The sequence below is a fragment of the Helicoverpa armigera genome, chromosome 21, assembly GCF_030705265.1.
Source record: "Helicoverpa armigera isolate CAAS_96S chromosome 21, ASM3070526v1, whole genome shotgun sequence".
Classification (NCBI taxonomy): domain Eukaryota; kingdom Metazoa; phylum Arthropoda; class Insecta; order Lepidoptera; family Noctuidae; genus Helicoverpa; species Helicoverpa armigera.
In genome coordinates, this window is record NC_087140.1 from 7765682 (window position 1) to 7783893 (window position 18212).

The 18212-nt window shown below is 35.3% G+C and overlaps 2 protein-coding genes across 3 annotated transcripts in view; both read left to right on the forward strand.

Moving 5' to 3' along the window:
* The first annotated feature begins 1645 nt into the window (after nt 1-1645).
* On the forward strand, nt 1646-2830 carry Smd2 (Small ribonucleoprotein particle protein SmD2). The gene is made up of 3 exons (XM_049849245.2): nt 1646-1769; nt 1851-2103; nt 2578-2830. Coding segments are annotated over exons 1-3 (360 nt in total). The 5' UTR covers nt 1646-1767; the 3' UTR covers nt 2683-2830.
* Nucleotides 2831-3538: 708 nt separating this feature from the next.
* The window catches only part of LOC110373602 (serine/threonine-protein phosphatase 2A 55 kDa regulatory subunit B alpha isoform), a 49821-nt gene continuing 35147 nt past the window's right edge, over nt 3539-18212 (forward strand). The window contains exon 1 of one of the 2 annotated variants that reach the window (XM_064040263.1): nt 3539-3814. The gene's annotated coding sequence lies outside the window, so the exon portion shown is untranslated. The remainder of the gene's footprint in view (nt 3815-18212) is intronic. The other variant, XM_064040264.1, reaches the window with a different exon arrangement.

Below are 18212 nucleotides of genomic sequence, written 5' to 3' on the forward strand. Positions count from 1 at the left end.
TATGTTTGTTACGCGATTACTCAGCCATTTATTTATCGATTTTGATGATTCTTTTTTTGTTTGATAGCGTATACTTCCGAGGTGATCCCATTATCATCAGGTTAGGATCTGATGATGGAACCTTGAGAAATCGAGGGCGACTTTCGAAAGTTGCAGAAAGACATATGTAGGTTGAAATCTTATCACTCAGGTGTTTGCCTGGTAGCACTATTCAACAGTGAAGGCTTTGAGCTGACCTGATGATGGAGACCAGGGAAGGTCGAGGGAACTCGACAACTGAATATTTAATCTTTCTCGTGTTTGTGCTTATATTATTCGTATTTACGAGGCCTCTGCAGGAGTGAAGGAGGTGGAGACGAGAGAAGTTCGGTTGTCGAGTTCCCTCGACCTTCTCTGGTCTCCATCATCAGGTCAGCTCCAAACCTTTACTGTTTCATAGTGTTATCAGACATACATCTGAGTGTCAAGTTATAACCTTATCTATGCTTACAATTTTCGAGAGTTGCCCTCGATTTCTCAAGGTTTCCATCATCAGATCCTGGACCTAATAACAAATATGGGGAATATAGCCCTTCGACCAAAAACAAACATCCAAATTGAGAACCACCTCCTTTTTGGGATTCGGTAAAAAATATTTGGTGACTTTAAAATCAATCAATTATTATTATTGTTTCTCATCATCAAATAAGTACATTACTTTGGTAGTTACAAATTGCATTATATTTCAGAACACCAGGCTTACCCTCCGCCGAAACAAAAATCTTAGAATTGTTGAGAAATAATATAAGAATAAATTAAAATTCCGTAATAGGTAATAAAAATTCAATTAAAGTTAAAAATTAATACGAATGACGCAACACCAAAATAAATAATACATATAAAAATTGAATGCTAGAAACTTTCATAAAACTTAAATATATTTTTTCTTAACATTAATAAATAATAAATATTTTAAATTAAATTAAAATTAATAAATAAAATTGAAATAAGTTGCTATTAAAAATAGGTATATATAAAATTGGTATTCGATTATTTATAATAAATATCCGATTCATGTATCGAATGCACACCGCTGATTGAAAAAAAAAAAAAATACTCCATTCCAAACTCTACTTCTTTTTGATCTTGTAAATTGTTCATTTTTATTGTGTATTTTATGTGCTGATTTTTTAGTTGTTGAACATAAATAAGTGCACGAAATGTATTGCAACGGATTGAAAATGTTACAAATATGACGTTTGTGTTGTGTTTGAGAAAGTGATGCGATTATTTATTGGTAAGTTTTCACCAAATTTGAAATGCCTAACTTTTCGATAGACTTAAAAACACCGTAATTATTATCTTTTTCTGAATTAACTGACCCCATTTGACCTTTGCACGTTGTTGTCAAATAAGTGAGCTCTAAAGTTATAGTTAAAATACTTCTAATCAGGCATTACGGACTTAGAATTCAGGTGTTGAAAGTTAGTACAAATTTTTGACTTCCATGTCGCGATTCAAAATTCCCGCCGAATCAACGGTAAAGTCATATGTCAAAATCTTGTCGAGCAGAGGGGTTAAATACCAGTACTTAAATGTCTTATCGTTCTGGCAACATATATTTTACTGGCTGAAAAGACTGATGCCTATTTCAAGACATTAAAATAAAAAAGTTATGTTAGCGTGTTTTGTTATCTGTGGATACGTTGATCTGTGATTGTTCGGGATTTGCATTTTTGCTAATTTCTACAAAAAAATACTTTAAAACTAAAATAAAGACATTCCAAAATGTAAGTAATGTACTACAAAACGAGGATACTTGAAGTTTTCAGTGTCTGAGTGGTTAGATTAACGCAAAATTCCATTTCCAGGGCGTCAACGTCTAAGCCCCGCTCTGAGATGACTTTGGAGGAATTAGCCAAAATTGAAGAGGAAGAATTCAGTACAGGTCCACTTTCAGTCCTTACACAGTCAGTTAAGAACAATACACAAGTGCTGATCAACTGCAGAAATAACAAAAAGTTGTTGGGACGCGTGAAGGCTTTCGACCGGCATTGCAACATGGTCCTTGAAAACGTCAAGGAAATGTGGACGGAAGTGCCAAGACTAGGCAAGGGCAAGAAGGTAATAATATCAGATTATTTGTCTCCGCCAAAGTGTGTTCATAGTTGAAATATTTACAAACAAACAGTGTATTTGGAGGTTATCTTTTGAATGCCAACTTTGTTCTTAAAACTTTTCATGGTTTTCTAGCTTTACGAAGTATGAATTATCATCTTCGTTCTATTCAGTTTGTTAGATCCAGTCAAATTCGGAAGAAAATCATTGTGTTGACTTGAGCATAAACACAACAAGTTGTTTATACTTCGTGCATTTATTATCTTCTTTTGCCAGATATCTCACAATCTCTAATTGTTCTACACGGTTACACCCGCGGAAACAAATCCTGGGACAGTACTTTTCATACCTGGTTATAGTTTACAAGTACAGCACTGATAGTAGTTCCAAAGCCTATTTGATTAAAACATTGAAACAACCATATATTTCCTCTTCATATGTATAAGTATAACATAAAGTAAATAATGTTTCTAATTTCAGGGTAAAGCTGTAAACAAGGATAGGTTTATCTCAAAAATGTTCCTCCGCGGAGACTCAGTGATCCTAGTATTAAGAAACCCACTAGCAACTGCCGCAGGAAAGTAAACTCCGGACACCAAAAGTCTTTAAATGAAAAACTTGAAGTGTTCTCCAAAATACCTTAGCTCTAAGCTTTATGGATTCAATACATCTCTCTTTTTGTACATTGGTGTGTTGTATTCTATTAAATAAATAACATTAAGATTGTCTATGAGGTTGTTTTTCTTGAATTTCCCGGTATTGAGGCACTGGTGGATGAAGGAATTGCTATGTTTTGAAAAGGCATTTTGCATCGTCTGTACTGTTTTGCAGAATCAATGATTGTGAATAAAAAAATAATAATAAATCAAAGCAATAGTCAGTATTCTCTTTAATATGGGGGTAGTAGCAAATTACTATAATAGTTACTTTGTAGGTAGTGACACAGGTCTTGTAGTTTCAGTTTTATGTAACTTATAACTGGTTGCATGCCAATTTATAAAAGGCTGTGTACCTACCTGCTTATTCAGGTTTTTCGAATACTGGACTTTTGCGTTTGTAAAATAATATACCTGGACGATGCTGTGTCCTGACTAATTTTTTTTCTTATTCAGCATATTGCATCCTTTTTTGAGGAAAACCGAAGCCGTTAATAGTTGGCGTGCGTGAGTTTATTTACTTAGTCACTTAACGATGTGTCAAAGGTTTACCCAAACACATAAATTACCTTATTCCATTAATAATGATCTAAGTGCTTTCAAGTTAGGGTGTTTATTCAAATAATTTTCCAAGTTTTCACGAGTTCAAAGAACGTAGAGGGTACAGAACAATTACGTCAATATCTCTAACAGTTCATAGATGGCGTTGATATCAATGTTTGAGGTAGACAGTCTCCGTTCAATAGCCTTTGATAATAACCTCGGACGTTCGCGCCAGAACCGCATTCATAACACGATATTGTTTACGCACTGTCGTTTATTGAATGCTTGTGGTTACACGCGCATTACGTTTGTTGTTAAGAGTGTATAAACTATCAAAACTTTACTGAAAAAAGTGTTTCTGTGCATCATGTCCGCTTGAACTTGAAAGTGCGACAGACTTGTATTTTTTCCCGCTCTTTTTTGTTTGTTTCTTTTTTTTATTCGAATGAAAATGTGCAAAGGAATTTTGTGGTAATCCTGTAATTGAAACCAAGGAGTTTTTTCTACTATCCAATAAGGTAAGTGTTTCATTTAATATTGTTTACAGTTTTTAATTTAGATTCTAATAAAAAACACTCATTACCAAGTGTCACCAGGATTATGGTAATAGCCTGAATTTGCTACATAAACAAAACTCAAACATAAACTGAATAGCAGAGAAAAAAGCCTTCTTCAAAATGCGTTTTTACGGCGTAGTTCTGCGACTCTGAATTTGTAGCACAAATAAGAATGTCCTACCTTTATCGTAAAAATATTTGTTTGACAACCGTACCTATGCAACTAAAGTTTTATAAAACCATGTAAAAAAAAATCTATCGAAAAGTATTTTAATTCGTTTAACGATTGATAAGGCACGATACAGACTTGTTGCACATTGCTTGTTGCTACATATAGGCAGTGTCCCCCCTCTATCAAAGAGCTTCTACTATTAGATTTCTATCGCAATCTAAAAATATCTTAAATGTTAAACAATCTAGGACACACGAATGAATGTTTTATTAAGATTATTCTGCATGATTATGCTATTTGCCAAGGTATTTAGTTATTTTGGTTGGACAGTATAATAAACTACTGTTAATGGAATATGTCTTGGTAGGTATATTCTAGTTGAAATCTAGATTCAGAAAATTTGAGATTAGCACAGCGTTTACAGTCAAACTTATCTACTAACATGACTTTAAACTTTAAAGGCTTTCAATTAAAGAAAACAAAAATAAGTCCGAAGTCATCATGATGGTAGGTACACTAGGAAACATTTGATATCTTATGGGAATCGAACCCCGTACCAGGTGGCTCGCTAATCGTCTCTGGAAATATTTGGTGAAAATTAAAATAGCGCTTTCAATGACGTCAATCTAAGAAATGTCATCTTTGTTGATTTATATTTAGAGCAATACTTGTATATTATGCATCATTAAAATAAAAGCTAGACTTTAATTTTGTTGCGACTGAATTGTAGGAAAAACGTGTGAAACAAATGTACTACTCGAGGATACGCAGGTAGGGTGACTACAAAATGGAAGAGAATTTCCAAAAAAGAATATCCTCATTTTGATCCTTTTATCATTTGTGGTCTCTACTATTTTTCTTTCTTTCTGTTCATAATAGTACCTATCTAAATATTATAATAATTATTTATGGACAGACGATACCCAGACAATTTAAACCCATCATTGATTTGCACTAAATTCATGCAAGACTCTATTTACTGCCATTTAACCGCAATAACCGATTTATCGTCGATTAGCGATTGTTAACATAGTTTATGAGAACCTAATGCCAAAACTCGATCTCCAATCCTAAAACTACGGATAAACTATTGCAATTCGCAGTTAATGCGTCCAGCTGTGACCTTTCAAATGATTGACATTCATATCCATGCATACGAGAGAATACAACATTCACGTGGTACTTCGAGAATGTTTAACTAGCCCAGCCCGTGACTTGGCTCCTGCACGATTCACGACTTTGGGATCTTACCCTGAAAGTTGGACATAGTCCTAGTTCTGAAATAGTTATAATTTACGAAGCTGGTGGTGTCATTTATTATGTAGTTGTACAGGTTCCGTTGACAGTCAGTACCTTTTCCCTACTACATATTTAAACTGATGACAACTGAGTTCAAGTGTTCAACATAGAACGACTGCCTATTTGATCTCCTCAACCGAGTTAGCCCCTAGTAGCTCTGGTTGTCTAACTTTCCGTCTTCAATCAAACTATCCTTAACGACTGCCAAAAAACTACTTATCTACTAAAAGTAAATTTTCGGGATATACCTATGTAGTCAGTTCATTAAATAGATACTTACCGCGTTGAATTAACAAATACCTATCATAGAATAAAACACTCTTAATTGCCGGCTATAAAATTAAAAAATCGATCATTTTTCTCAATCCACAAAATAAATTAACAATAAACATTATTATTTAAGTTCCGTGTAAGTAAACATGATAGAATAAATAAAAAATCTAAATACTTACGTCGCTTCGTATCATAGACAATCATGGTTCGCCTATATTTAGCAAAGACGATTGCCTTCAATAAGGCCAACATATGACTTGTTTTCTAGTACCAACTATTTACTAAGCGATGTAGTTACAATCAGTCTTTTTTCTGCTCAGTGCATAGATAATATCTACTATGTAGGTTATGGATAAATCTAGTCTTTTCTCACGGCTATACCTATGTCTTGCACTGAAAAATATTTTTAAGCTTTCACGGGTTCCATTTTCAGATAATGTTTTCAACTGTAAAAAAGCGTAGCAAATAGACCAACAAACTTACTGACTTACTAATTTCTCAGAGAATAATTATTGCCCACAAGACGTGAAATCCTTAGGTGCTCAAAAAATTAGCTAACCTGTAGCACCAATTGATATTCAGTAGTATTCGGGCCCCTGTACCCAACAAAGTCAAAAAGATACAGCTCTTTATTGAAAATTGTAGCTGAAATAGTTGAGCTAGTTTACTTCCAAAAATAAAAAGTATTTTTTTTGTAAGTAAGTAGGTAAGTACTGTAAGGTTCTTAACCTCATTTTCTATCAACATGTTTTGTTAAATTGTTATCAAGAAGTCTTTTATTTTGGGAGGAAAGCAAATTAACTGTAGGATTATAAAATGTTTTATGCCAGGGTTTAGTAATACAAATATTAATTCATATTTAATAACAAGTGGTTTATGTGTCAGGCGTTAATAAAAAGTATTACCACAGATGACTAAATGATAATATTACTGTAATCGGATTGAAATCGCTTTGAAGTCTTCACACAAAACCTGATCTATCTCCGGTCGTGTAGGATTTTAGTCCCATGGGGCTATGAGAATGAAGGAATAGGGAGTGCACCTGTGTCTGCGCGAATGCTCGTGCACTATAACGTGTTCTGCGCAGCTGGCTGATCTCCTGACACAGAAAAGCCGCCGTTGGCGATAATCTGTTTGGACGCCATTATGAGATGACAGTTCTATTTTCTTCTTTTCAGTCAGTTTACCTAGTCTTTTAATTTAGCCAATCGCGTGTTTCCCCTTATTCATTAAGTATACAATTCTTGGAACGAAAGGTGTGCACCCTCGAGCTTACCTCGCTGGAGAAGCTCACTGTTTTTGGGGAAAGAAGTATTTTCTTGGAATGGGGGAGTAAATAAACTGCTGCTTTACTAAATTAAAATTTATTTTAGGTACAGATTATTTGTCAAAGATTCAGTCCTTGAAATAGATTCATCTTCACCTAAAATGTCTTGTCCTTTTCCCGCCATCCACTACCTCATTAAGGTTTACTTATAAATTTTTTGTTTCGCAATTCTTCGTTCCTGACCTATTTTATACAAGTTTCTTCGTGCGCTTGTTTGTCATTATTTTGCACCGAAATCTTTGACCATTACGGGTACTCAAAAGCCAGAAAGTCTGACAACCAGTCTTATTGACAGTATTGGGATGCCCAAACTGGGTTGAGGAAATCAGATAGGTAATCCATGTAAGACTCTGGTACTCCGCTTCACCCGGTTACACTAGAAGCCGATATGGGTCCATAGTTGAGGAAACTGGGCAGATGATGATTTCTCAACCTATCTACTAGTCAACAATATCTAGAAGTAATCACAAAGAAACAACAAGCAATAAATCAAGAAAGACCATAGTTCCTTCACGGTTGCCTCACCAGACACAAAACATAGGTGCGTTGGAAGCTAGAACAAATTGATCTATTATAAAGCCGTTTGCTAGTATTGTGACTTATGATAATCTTTGTCATGCTGGTTAATGGTATGGTTATGTCGCAGACAATGGTTTATCATTAACCCGGTTAACCTTCGAGTTGAATTATGGTTTCAGTTTTCAGTCTACGATTTCTTCAGTTTGCATTTCATAATTGATATTAGAAAAATAATCCTGCCTTAACAGGCTCTGTTTTCATTTTAATCTGTACCAACGAATTTTTTTTTTGTAACTGAGAAACTTTAATAGATTCAAATTGTTAACAAGATTATCTGAAAGGTCTGTAGGTAAGCCACGAGATTTTGGAAAAAATCAAGGTCATGCATGTCATGATACATTGTTTAACTTTCGTTGTTAAATGGAATTAAGTTTTTTTTAAGGTTTTGGTATTGTTATATCAGCTCAGATTTAGTCACTTTCTAGAAGTGTTCTTCAATTTCCCGAAAATGTAATACATATCGTAAAAATATTATTTGACCTTAGACCAACTAAAACTAAATGGTCTAGAATTATATCCACGTTTGCCTCGTGTCCTACCATAACAAGAACTTGTTTTTTCATCTATGGTAACGTTCAATTGTTTAATTGTAACCGGAAAAAACTAGATTGAGCCGCCATTTACCGCTTTACTCCGGTTACCGATTAATTGTTGCAATTTTCATCGATTGTTACTTTAGTGAATTGCGCTCATTTTATATTGGTCTTTCAATTAACTGTATTAATGTACAGGCAATAGGAGACAACAGCTACTTTTGTACATAAATAAAATTAACGATTTCATCTGAGACTGACTTAAAAATGGCTGATAAAAAACATATTCCAATAAAGTTTATGTTAGGATTTGTACTTTTCTCATCTCACGCCAATTCTTCACGCCAACTCTTCAGATTTCCCTAGTCATAAATACATATAATATGAGAGAAGATACATCTCACATACATACACATGATCAACAGTCATTCTTTTAAATAAGTACTCATTTCATGCTAACGGTCTTACTAAAATTGCAGACAATTAGCTTAAGAAATCTCAAAAGTGATGCGCAATTATTTTTCACCTTTTGTCCTTATTTGTTCACAAGCAATCTTTTCGGCTTCCTTACCTACCACCTAATCTTTCAGTTCCTAAATAATAACTGAATATTACCATGCTTTTCTTCTTCTTCCGGCCCTGTTCCCTCATCATTTGGTGTCGGCGCAATATGTATTTTTCTTCCATTCCTCTTTTTCAGACGTCATACTAACATCCACTCCTTTCTGATTCATGTCCTCTTTCAGATAATCAATCGATCTTTTTCTCGGTCTACCTTTACCTCTCCATCCTTCCACATTCATACTTAACACACTAGAATCTATAAAAGTCCAGCCATATACTCAGTTATGGGACCAAATACATTTTTAATCAACCTCAGTAAAACATTTATTGTCGCAAGACACATTCTTGCAATAAATTGTGGCCGCTAGACTTTTAAAGGTAAAACAAGTGTAATAATGTTAGTTCCGTCAGCCGTTTATGAGTTGATCGATGCTAGTTATCTGTGTCTGGGTTATGGAATAATTAATAGGTACTTACCTGGTTATTATTTGTCTGCACTTTATTTATTTCGCAGGACAGCGTCAGGGAAATGTTGCCAGAATTAATTTCTGATATCGGGGATTACACTGCCACACAATTTACAATTTCTTTGGTGTATAACAAGATACTCATTATAGATGATAACGTATTGTATCAACACCATCAAACTTCATCGCTATCATAATCTGCCAAGCCTTTTCCCAACTACGTTGGGGTCGGCTTCCAGCTACCGGACGGAATTCTGAGTATCCACTGTTTTCCTAGGAGCGTCAGCTTATCCCATGTAATTTCCTTGCTCCAGTTACCCAGGCAAATCGAACCCAGCTTCATCGCTTATTATTTTAGTATTATCCACAAAATCTGATCTAACCTTGCCAAACTGCCAAAACAAAGTCTTATTAGCGCAAAATGATAAAAACTTCAGATTATGCTTAACCTATCCAAAATGGCCAATCAATCAAGTCGTAAAATAATTATCTTAGTTTAAAAAGAACGACGTAAGTATCTTTCTTTAAGAAACCTTGATCTAGTTTCAATCCCCTTTGCGATATGTACTCAGCTAAGTACTCGTATCTTAGTTTTCCTCGCAAAGTCCTTCTAAAACGTTTCCGCGTTTTGTTAGTCTTAGCAATCGTAAGATATCTACTTTGTGTTTGTAATTATCACAGTTTAGCTGACGCCTAATGCAGTGACGATGTTGGCGCCATATTGTCACTAATGGCTGCGTTTGGCGGGAACGGAATTGGCGGTAAAAACGGATTCTGATGTCTATGCCAAATGCATATGAATTGTGAGATTGACTGAGGGTTTTTTGCATATAGTTTTGGATGTGTTTTCTAATATGAATCCTGAATATAGTTAGTCCGCCTCCCTAATCCTTGATCTAGTCACTTTGTTTTAGATTTATGACACACAATTGTAATTTGAGTTAAGGTAAATACCAGACCTAGTCCCAGATTTAGAAGCAGACTATACTGTCGGCCGATAGTTGTCCGACAGTTTATTTTGAAGGTAATCGTGAATTCAATCAAACTATTTACCAAGTCAGACTGATATCGGCCTACAGTGTGCGCAGAACCACAAAATAAATACCTAGGTACCTACGTGTTTAGTTATTTTGTGCTATTACCTAAACAGTCAATAGCAAGGCCACTAGATTTTCCGAGTTTCTCATAGGTAATTTCAGTATACAAGTCGTGTAATGTTGAGTGCAATAAACATGGTCACGTGTGTTAGCCACCGAGTGCCGTGATTTCCTGTAACAGAGCAAATTAAATATCTTAGCGGAACTATCAGGCTTGGCGTCCTGCCATTGCCATGCTGCACTGAGTTGCAGTGACGCGGCCATTTTAGATTGCAATGCAATGTAGGTAATTGATTAATGTGATTGGTCCTGTAGTCCTGTTCTTAGGCCTTTATGTTCTCTGTTGCTGTCTTAAGATGCCGTCTGCTTAACTTACTTTGTTTTAATATTATAATATTCATGACGGTTTTTAGTCAGTCTGACACTCCCTCATTGCTAACCTAACCTAACCTAACCTAACCCACAGCGGGAGGGGTCATTTGATGATTTTTGACGTCGTTAAAAAAAAAGTCCACTATGCAGTTAATTAGTTTACGTTTTTACGGCATCTAATAGATTAAACGGGACAAACCTCACTAGAGTATTTCCCCGATTAATTAAACTAGGTACCTAAACTTTTTTATTGTTTTCGACTAGTTAAGATCGAGTTTTGGATATACTGTTGATTGGACAAAGAAATAATTTCATTCTGTGGATAAAAAGGGCACATTCTTACATAGTAAAGGAAGATAGGGTTCAGCACCATGCTTGGCGTCCAGACTAGTCCAGACCCCATTTTCAAGTTTACTGACAACTAAGTTAGTTTTTTTTAAACAACTGTTAACTTTGACAGTGAACGTAAAAATTATAAAATCTGCCGTTCATATTGTCGGAGAACTTCGGCCTTAAAAATATCTTCACATTCCTTGTCAACCCTTCCTGTCCCTTGCAACTACAGCTATGAAATTATGACAGTGCAATTTCGAGAAGGTCAGTCGACACGTGTCTATCCACGAGGGCAGTCGTGTAGTCACAGCTTCACCGCGTGGATGTCAGCACAAATGGTGTGCAGCGAGGCCTGAAATTAGATTGATGACGGATTATCGTGTTTTAGAAGGATTATAATTTCAGTGGAAATGCTAATTAGGGGTTTTATTGGCTTCTGATTGTGGGAATGTAGGTGAATTGTGAATTTTTGAATAGACAAGGAATGGGTTGTGTAGCTATTATAGTTGTCGGCACGAATCTTGAGCTCTGACCTTCACCTGCGCAGAAGTAATTTATTGGGTCCCTTTTGTGGTATGAAGTGAGGCGCGGGGGCGGGCTAAAGCGGTGATTGGCCCGCAGTGCATCGCGTCATAGCCGTCACTAGGGATTGGTTCTTTGCTAATAAATCACTTCTGCGCAGATGCAGGTCAGAGCTCAAGATTCGTGCCGATAACTATATGTATATGTAATTCTTTTCGGTATACATAGGATAAAGGGGTATCTTATTGATCTGAAATAAGTCAATAATTAAAAGACAGAAGTACTGGCACCATGTCACGTAGGCACACGCACTTCTAATGAGAATCAATCAAAAATCAATTAGTCAAATTGAAAAAATAATATTTAAATGAACAATTAATTTAATTTGACCCACTTGATTGATAATCTAAATAATATGTGGTTAATGATGTCGTCATCGATTTCAATTGTGGTCTGGTTTCGTTTTGCAGTTTTTGAAACATCTTGCAAAATTCAATGGCGGCCTGCGACTAAATTCCGGGAACATGTACGCGCAAGCATTAGGTCTGAATTTGAATGGCTATATTTAACAGTAAGCAAACAGTAGTTATTTTCAGAAAATATTATCGAGGGTTCAATCAATCTCCATAGATACCATTTTAGTCTCTGCCGGATTATCACATTATGGTAGAGCATGAATTACGAACATATTACTTATACAACTTTACAAAATCCAATATTTCTAAGCTTTGATGTTTTTTTACGACAAATGACAACTATTTTCGGAAAGCATACGACGTTTGGGGGCTGCTTTTTAAAATTCTCGTGTCATCGATAGAAAGAGTACATAATTACGACACTACTAGGACAAATATTAACAAACAAATACCTCTTCACTATTCTTGGACAGATAAACAACACAGCCACAAACAAAGCTTTGTCTATTTCCATGCACTGTCCTTTCACCTGTCTCTAACTGTTACCCTATTTACCCTTCAACGTTGAATGACACCTACCATCATTACCGTCTACAGGGACTTAAGGGGGTAAGACATAGAGCCATTGACCCTTTAGTTACCCTTAACAATGCCATGTGTTTATGAAGACTGTAAACTGCAGATGTGACCAAGGACAGGCGAAGTGCGTTCAAATTGAAGGGGTTTATTTGTAACGGACTTTAAAAAGGAGGTTCTCAGTTTGACCTGTGTGTTTGTGCGCAATTTGGCAATTTGGCTGAACCATTTTTGCGGTTTCAGCATAGTAGGTACCTATTTGTCAGATATTTATGAGAAGGTTAGGAAGGAGGTAATTGAATTAATGTTTTTTTTTTTGTAAAACGTTTGTTTTTGTGTTATGTTGTCTATTCTTACATTAGGTACAATACAAGTCAAAGCTTACAGTACTTAATAGTCATACTGGTTCCCAACAGCGGTTACACCCGTGTCTTGTAGGAACTACTTCGTGCCCGGATAAATAGCCTTCCTCGATAAATGGGTCATCCAACACTGAAACACTTTTTCAATCGTACCAGTATCTAAGTGGTTCCTGACTTCCTGAGATAATGAAGTATAGCGCGCAAATAAATAAACAAACTCTTGGAGTCTATGATATTAGTAGGTATAGACACGACAGGGAGGAAAACAATAGATAATTCGCACTTGAACTGCTATGAGATCATAAGATCCATATTTTTTGTGACCCATTGTGTCAATAACTTATGACATCATAACTGAACTGTCATAACTATGAAACTATGAGTATTGTCAAGTAATAAGCAGCCTTTAAAAGCTACGTTTTTGGCAGTCGTTACGGCTAGTCAGAAGTCAGTAAGTCTGACACCAGTCTAACCAAGGGGTATTGGGTTTCCCGGGTAGGTAACTGGGTATGGGAAGTCAGATAGGGCAGTCGCTCCTTGTAAAGCGCTGGTACCTACTCAGCTACATCCGGTTAGACTGGAAGTCGACCCCAAAATAGTTGGGAAAAAGGTTCGGAGGATGGAAGCAGTCTGCAGAAGAAGGATAGAAGATAGTTTGTCCTGTCTAGGTCTTTTATGATACAAAATTTTATTTCTTTTCGATAAATTAGTAAGCTTGTATTTTGTAAGTTGTGAAAAATGTAGTACCTATACATATTTGTGTATTACGTTATTATTCGCAGAAAATCTGTTTTCCGCGGATAAAATACATAAATGAAATAAAAAGAACCTATATACATTTTTTTGGTAAAAGCTCCGCTTAAAAGCAGGTGACCTATTTAGCCAACAGTTATTAAATATCCAGGAAAATTGTTACAGCAGAAAATATAATTTTCATTAATTCATGGAATTACTTATTCATAGAATTATGTTGCTACAGGTAAATGGACGTGATCGAATTCATTACTACTAAAACACAGCAAAACAGAAAATTTTGTTTATGTGCACCCTAAAGGCTATGACTGAACCAATTTGAAAATGTTCCTCACTGGAAAACTACACTTTTCTCTCTATATTTTATCTGGTTACCTATGAGTAGGTAGGTACATACTTACTGAGGTACTATCTGAAACAGTGGGTATTCGGGAAACAGCTCCATTAACCTTGTTTTTTGAACCATGCTATTTTGCAAACAGATCCAATACTTACATATAACTTCTCTGTCCCATTAGTCACACACCGATTATTAAACTATTGCGTCTGCATCGTGGGCAGTGAAGTGATCAAGTAATAGATACATAATACCCAACTTCACAGCTTTAAAAACAAAACAAACACTAGAATCGAACCTTCCAAACTTAACCGACAACAAAAACAAATGAATCACAGCTTTTTTGTATACAAACCATTAGTAAACATGTTGATATCTTGACAAGTCACAACTCTACAAACAAGGTTGACCAGCCACGAACAGCCTTGGTACAAACAAACGTAGGTACGTACCTACACTATATGTATCTATTATGTACTTCTTATATTCTAAGAGTTCCGTGTAGAAACCGCTACGTGAGATGCGAGAAGGAAACTGATGAATAAATTAATATGACGGAAAAATTAAATGAGAAATCTTGTCAGGTAGAGCTCAGAGAAAAATGACTATCATGTAAAACACGTTCATAAATCATTTAATTATGAAGATTATGCAACTGATAGTTTTTTTTGTATCCAAAAGGTTTATATAGTTCCAAAAATAAGCTTTTGCTACTACTAAGAACCATTTAGTATTTTAAGAGCACGTTCCCTCTCAATTTTGCAATTTATCGCCTATCGATTAATTAGTTCTTAAAGACCACAAGAATGTTTGCCTAAAGCTTTGGAAAAGTTGCTCCTCGAACATGTTAATTATTAAAACATTAATTAACATCAAATACCGAATGAATAAATTAAATTAAATAAAACAGAAGAGCGCGCTAGATCAAAGAAACTCAAAGGTTTCACTTGAACCACAGATTATAAAGTTGGAACGAGTAAATACTCTTTAATAAATAAAAGAGGATGCTTAAGTAATAAAAAAATAAACTTTGACCTTGTTTCGTTAGGGTTGGTCAGTACCTAGGTTTTCTTAGGTAATTAGTTGAATGTTAAAATTCCATCCATAAAAAATTCTTCGGAACGCATGCACGTATTTAGATGAATCTAGGGGAAAAATCAGTCGGTTTTCCTAGAGAGACATAAGTATGCTGTCTGTAGGTATCTAAAGCCCTCGTTACTGAAAGTGTTCATAAACTAAGGAAATTAGCTTCAACTACGTATCAGAAATATATTTTTATTCAGGTAGGTACTTAGGTACAACTCACCTGTTGAAAGCAATTTACTTAATTTCCCTTTCAGCGGTTATACGGTACAAATGTTAAAGTGCTTTTTATTACGCGTCAACAACCTTTATTCTCAGTATTTTCCTTGATAGTTTATTATGAAAGAAAGTAAATAAAATGAGGATAATATAAGCTATTTGATATTGAAATAAATTGCGTTGCCAACCCTTGTCGTGGCTCTCAGAAATTCAGGGAATTTGAATTTTACGTAAGAAGTAGAATATTCAATGTTGGATGAACAATTTTAAATAATTCCACATTATTATGGTTTCTTTGAGGCTGTTGTTACGAGTTTAATTATTACCTCATTATTAACGAATCTTGGTTTTAGTTATATCCTAACTTTATCCTGTTTATTTGCCTTTTAAAAAGAGTCCTTGTGTATGTGTTTGCGAAATTGCATAAATACTCATCTGTGTGTTTTTCGAATCTGCTAATGTAAATGCGCAAATGCGATATTTTTAAGGAAAGCTTAGTTTGTTTTTCTTCAACGTTAGTCTGCAGCGTCCAAGATAAACAAATAAAGTCAAATGACATTGAAAAAGTCACATTGGTTCGCTTTTTTACGCATACGTTTCAGAAGCGAATTTCCCGACCCATTGCGTCATTATTTTCTCACCAGACAAAAATGTATCACTTTAGTCTACTTGTCCCTTAAATTATTTATAAGTAACTGTCTAAGTTTAACAATCTTCTTCATCTTCGTGGCGAGTCCTAATGAAAATCCGTCCAGCAGTATTTGAGTTTGTCGAAAACAGACACAGAAGCTGCGGAGTAGGTAGGTACTTTGTTTTATTTTTTATATGTAGATTGTAGGTACTTACGCTCAGTAATTTAGTAAAAACACACGATATGTTTTTACTCATTTGGAAAAGATGTAGAGATGGTGATATTATGTAATTTTGTCATATAAGTAGGTACATAAAAAGTTTGGTACCTACACTTAATAATTTAAGAACCTTTACCGCTAATTAGGTATCTAGCTCAGATGTTAAACCTCCCAGGTGCAGTATCAAGGTGATATCGGAATGTTCTGTAATTGCAGACGAATATAGACTAGCGATCGATATGTTCTGCGATTGGGAATTAGACCGGCTTATATGCACGTGTATCTCGATTCTCGATTGAAAAATGGAAAATTCGGTTTCAATTTGAGATGATGTTGGCAGAACATGGTTTTAGAGAATCATTTTTCGGTTTCAAAATGGAATATATAAACCGAGTTTATGTTAAAGCTCAGAGGGTAGTTTCATCGTAGAAAAACCACACGTGATTTTTTTTCTTTTTTATCTGTGCTAACCGCGACCCGTGGAAACAACTACCCGATCTGGGGTTATGTTGGTTATGTTACTCGGGAAGACTGTAGTTTTCCAACAATGAAAAAAAATCAAATCAGTTCAGTAGCTTCGGAGCCTTTCGGGTACCACAAACAAACAAACAAAAAATCTCTTTATTATATTACCCTACATTTAATAATTCCTTCTGTAAGGTAAACACTCATAACTAGATCACACGAGTATGATGACTATACAACAGAACATAGATGTTATTTTCTCTTCCTCATAAACAGGCGATCAGGCGGGACTGAGTTCCGGCTGTAGTTACTTCGCTTCCGGCAAGCTAAGCAGGTTATGTGAGTTTATTGCGCACAATCATATGTGTGTATTGTGTGTTTTATTTACACAGCAAATAAACTTCATAAACTAAGTAATATAGGTACTACAATATTATTATAAAGAGGGAACATTATTACGTAGTACGTGTGTAGCGATTAAAATCAAAAAACACTTGACCGATTTCAGTCTTTCTTCATTAGGGAATGCTACATCCCTGAATAACTTGGGCTATAATTTATCCGGACACGGTAAGTTGTTCCTCAGGGATGAGGGTTGATCCACGGGCAACAGCTAGTTGAAAAATAAAGCTTGTGGTCTCAAAATTAAAAATCGTTTATTCAAACTTGGCTGAGAAGACAGCCACCAAGACGCCCTTCACCCTTCACCTAACCTAACCTAACACCTGTAACCTACACAGTCAATACAATAAAGATTACTTTACTTTACTTTACTTTACTTCACCACTTCCTTTGTGTTTTTGCTGGGAAGTGGCGCAACAAACTCCCCAGCAACAGGTCTTAAATAATATTAACATTGCCTTGTTCATTTTGGAAAAATAAGTTTTAATGTGACATTTGCCGAAAGATGTCCACTACTGGACAAAGGAGTACAATATTAAGTACGTAACAAAATTAGGATAAGCAGGTACTTTCATATGATTATTTAAGAACGTACCTACGGTGTAGGTTACCATGAAGTACTTAAAAAGCCATAAACCAACTGATATTCCGCTTACCGCGATATAATGTACAAGGATAATGGCTACATCATAAAGAATCTCTCATTTCTCATATTATGTGCAGATTATCTGCAAAAGATATCGCGTTATAACGCATAAAGTTCAAGGATTTAACGATCGATCAACTAAGTTACGGCAATGTATGCTTTATTGAATAATAACTAGCTGATCTCCACGGATCCACCTGCATTCCGAGGGACCTACTTACCGCACCTGCATAAAAAGTAGCCGATGTCCTTCTTCAGGCTCTGGGCTATCTGTGTACCAAATTTTATTTTAAAAAGTTCAGTGGTTTTGGCGTGAAAGCGCGACAGAAAAAGTTACTTTCACGTTTAAAATATTAAATTAGTAAAAACTGATTTGCCGTTACAGATTTTCGGAACTAATTGACTGGAAGAATATTTTCCCAAACAATGAACATCTGTATAAAGGTCAAATACCTGAAAAGCAACAAGTTGTAACAATGCCCTTCAATATAGGTACTCGAGAAAAGTTTATTCCAATTGTACGTAATAAAGCTTTTATGCCAAAGTTAATCATCAATTTCACAGAAAAGGCGTTCAATTGTCTCTTTTATATGAAAATGTTAAACAATTACCACTTCAACGAATTTTGCTAGATCAACAAGAGCTTTAAACGTATTGGCTTGTAAATAAACTAGAAAACCTCAAGATAATCATTTATTAATAAATAACTAT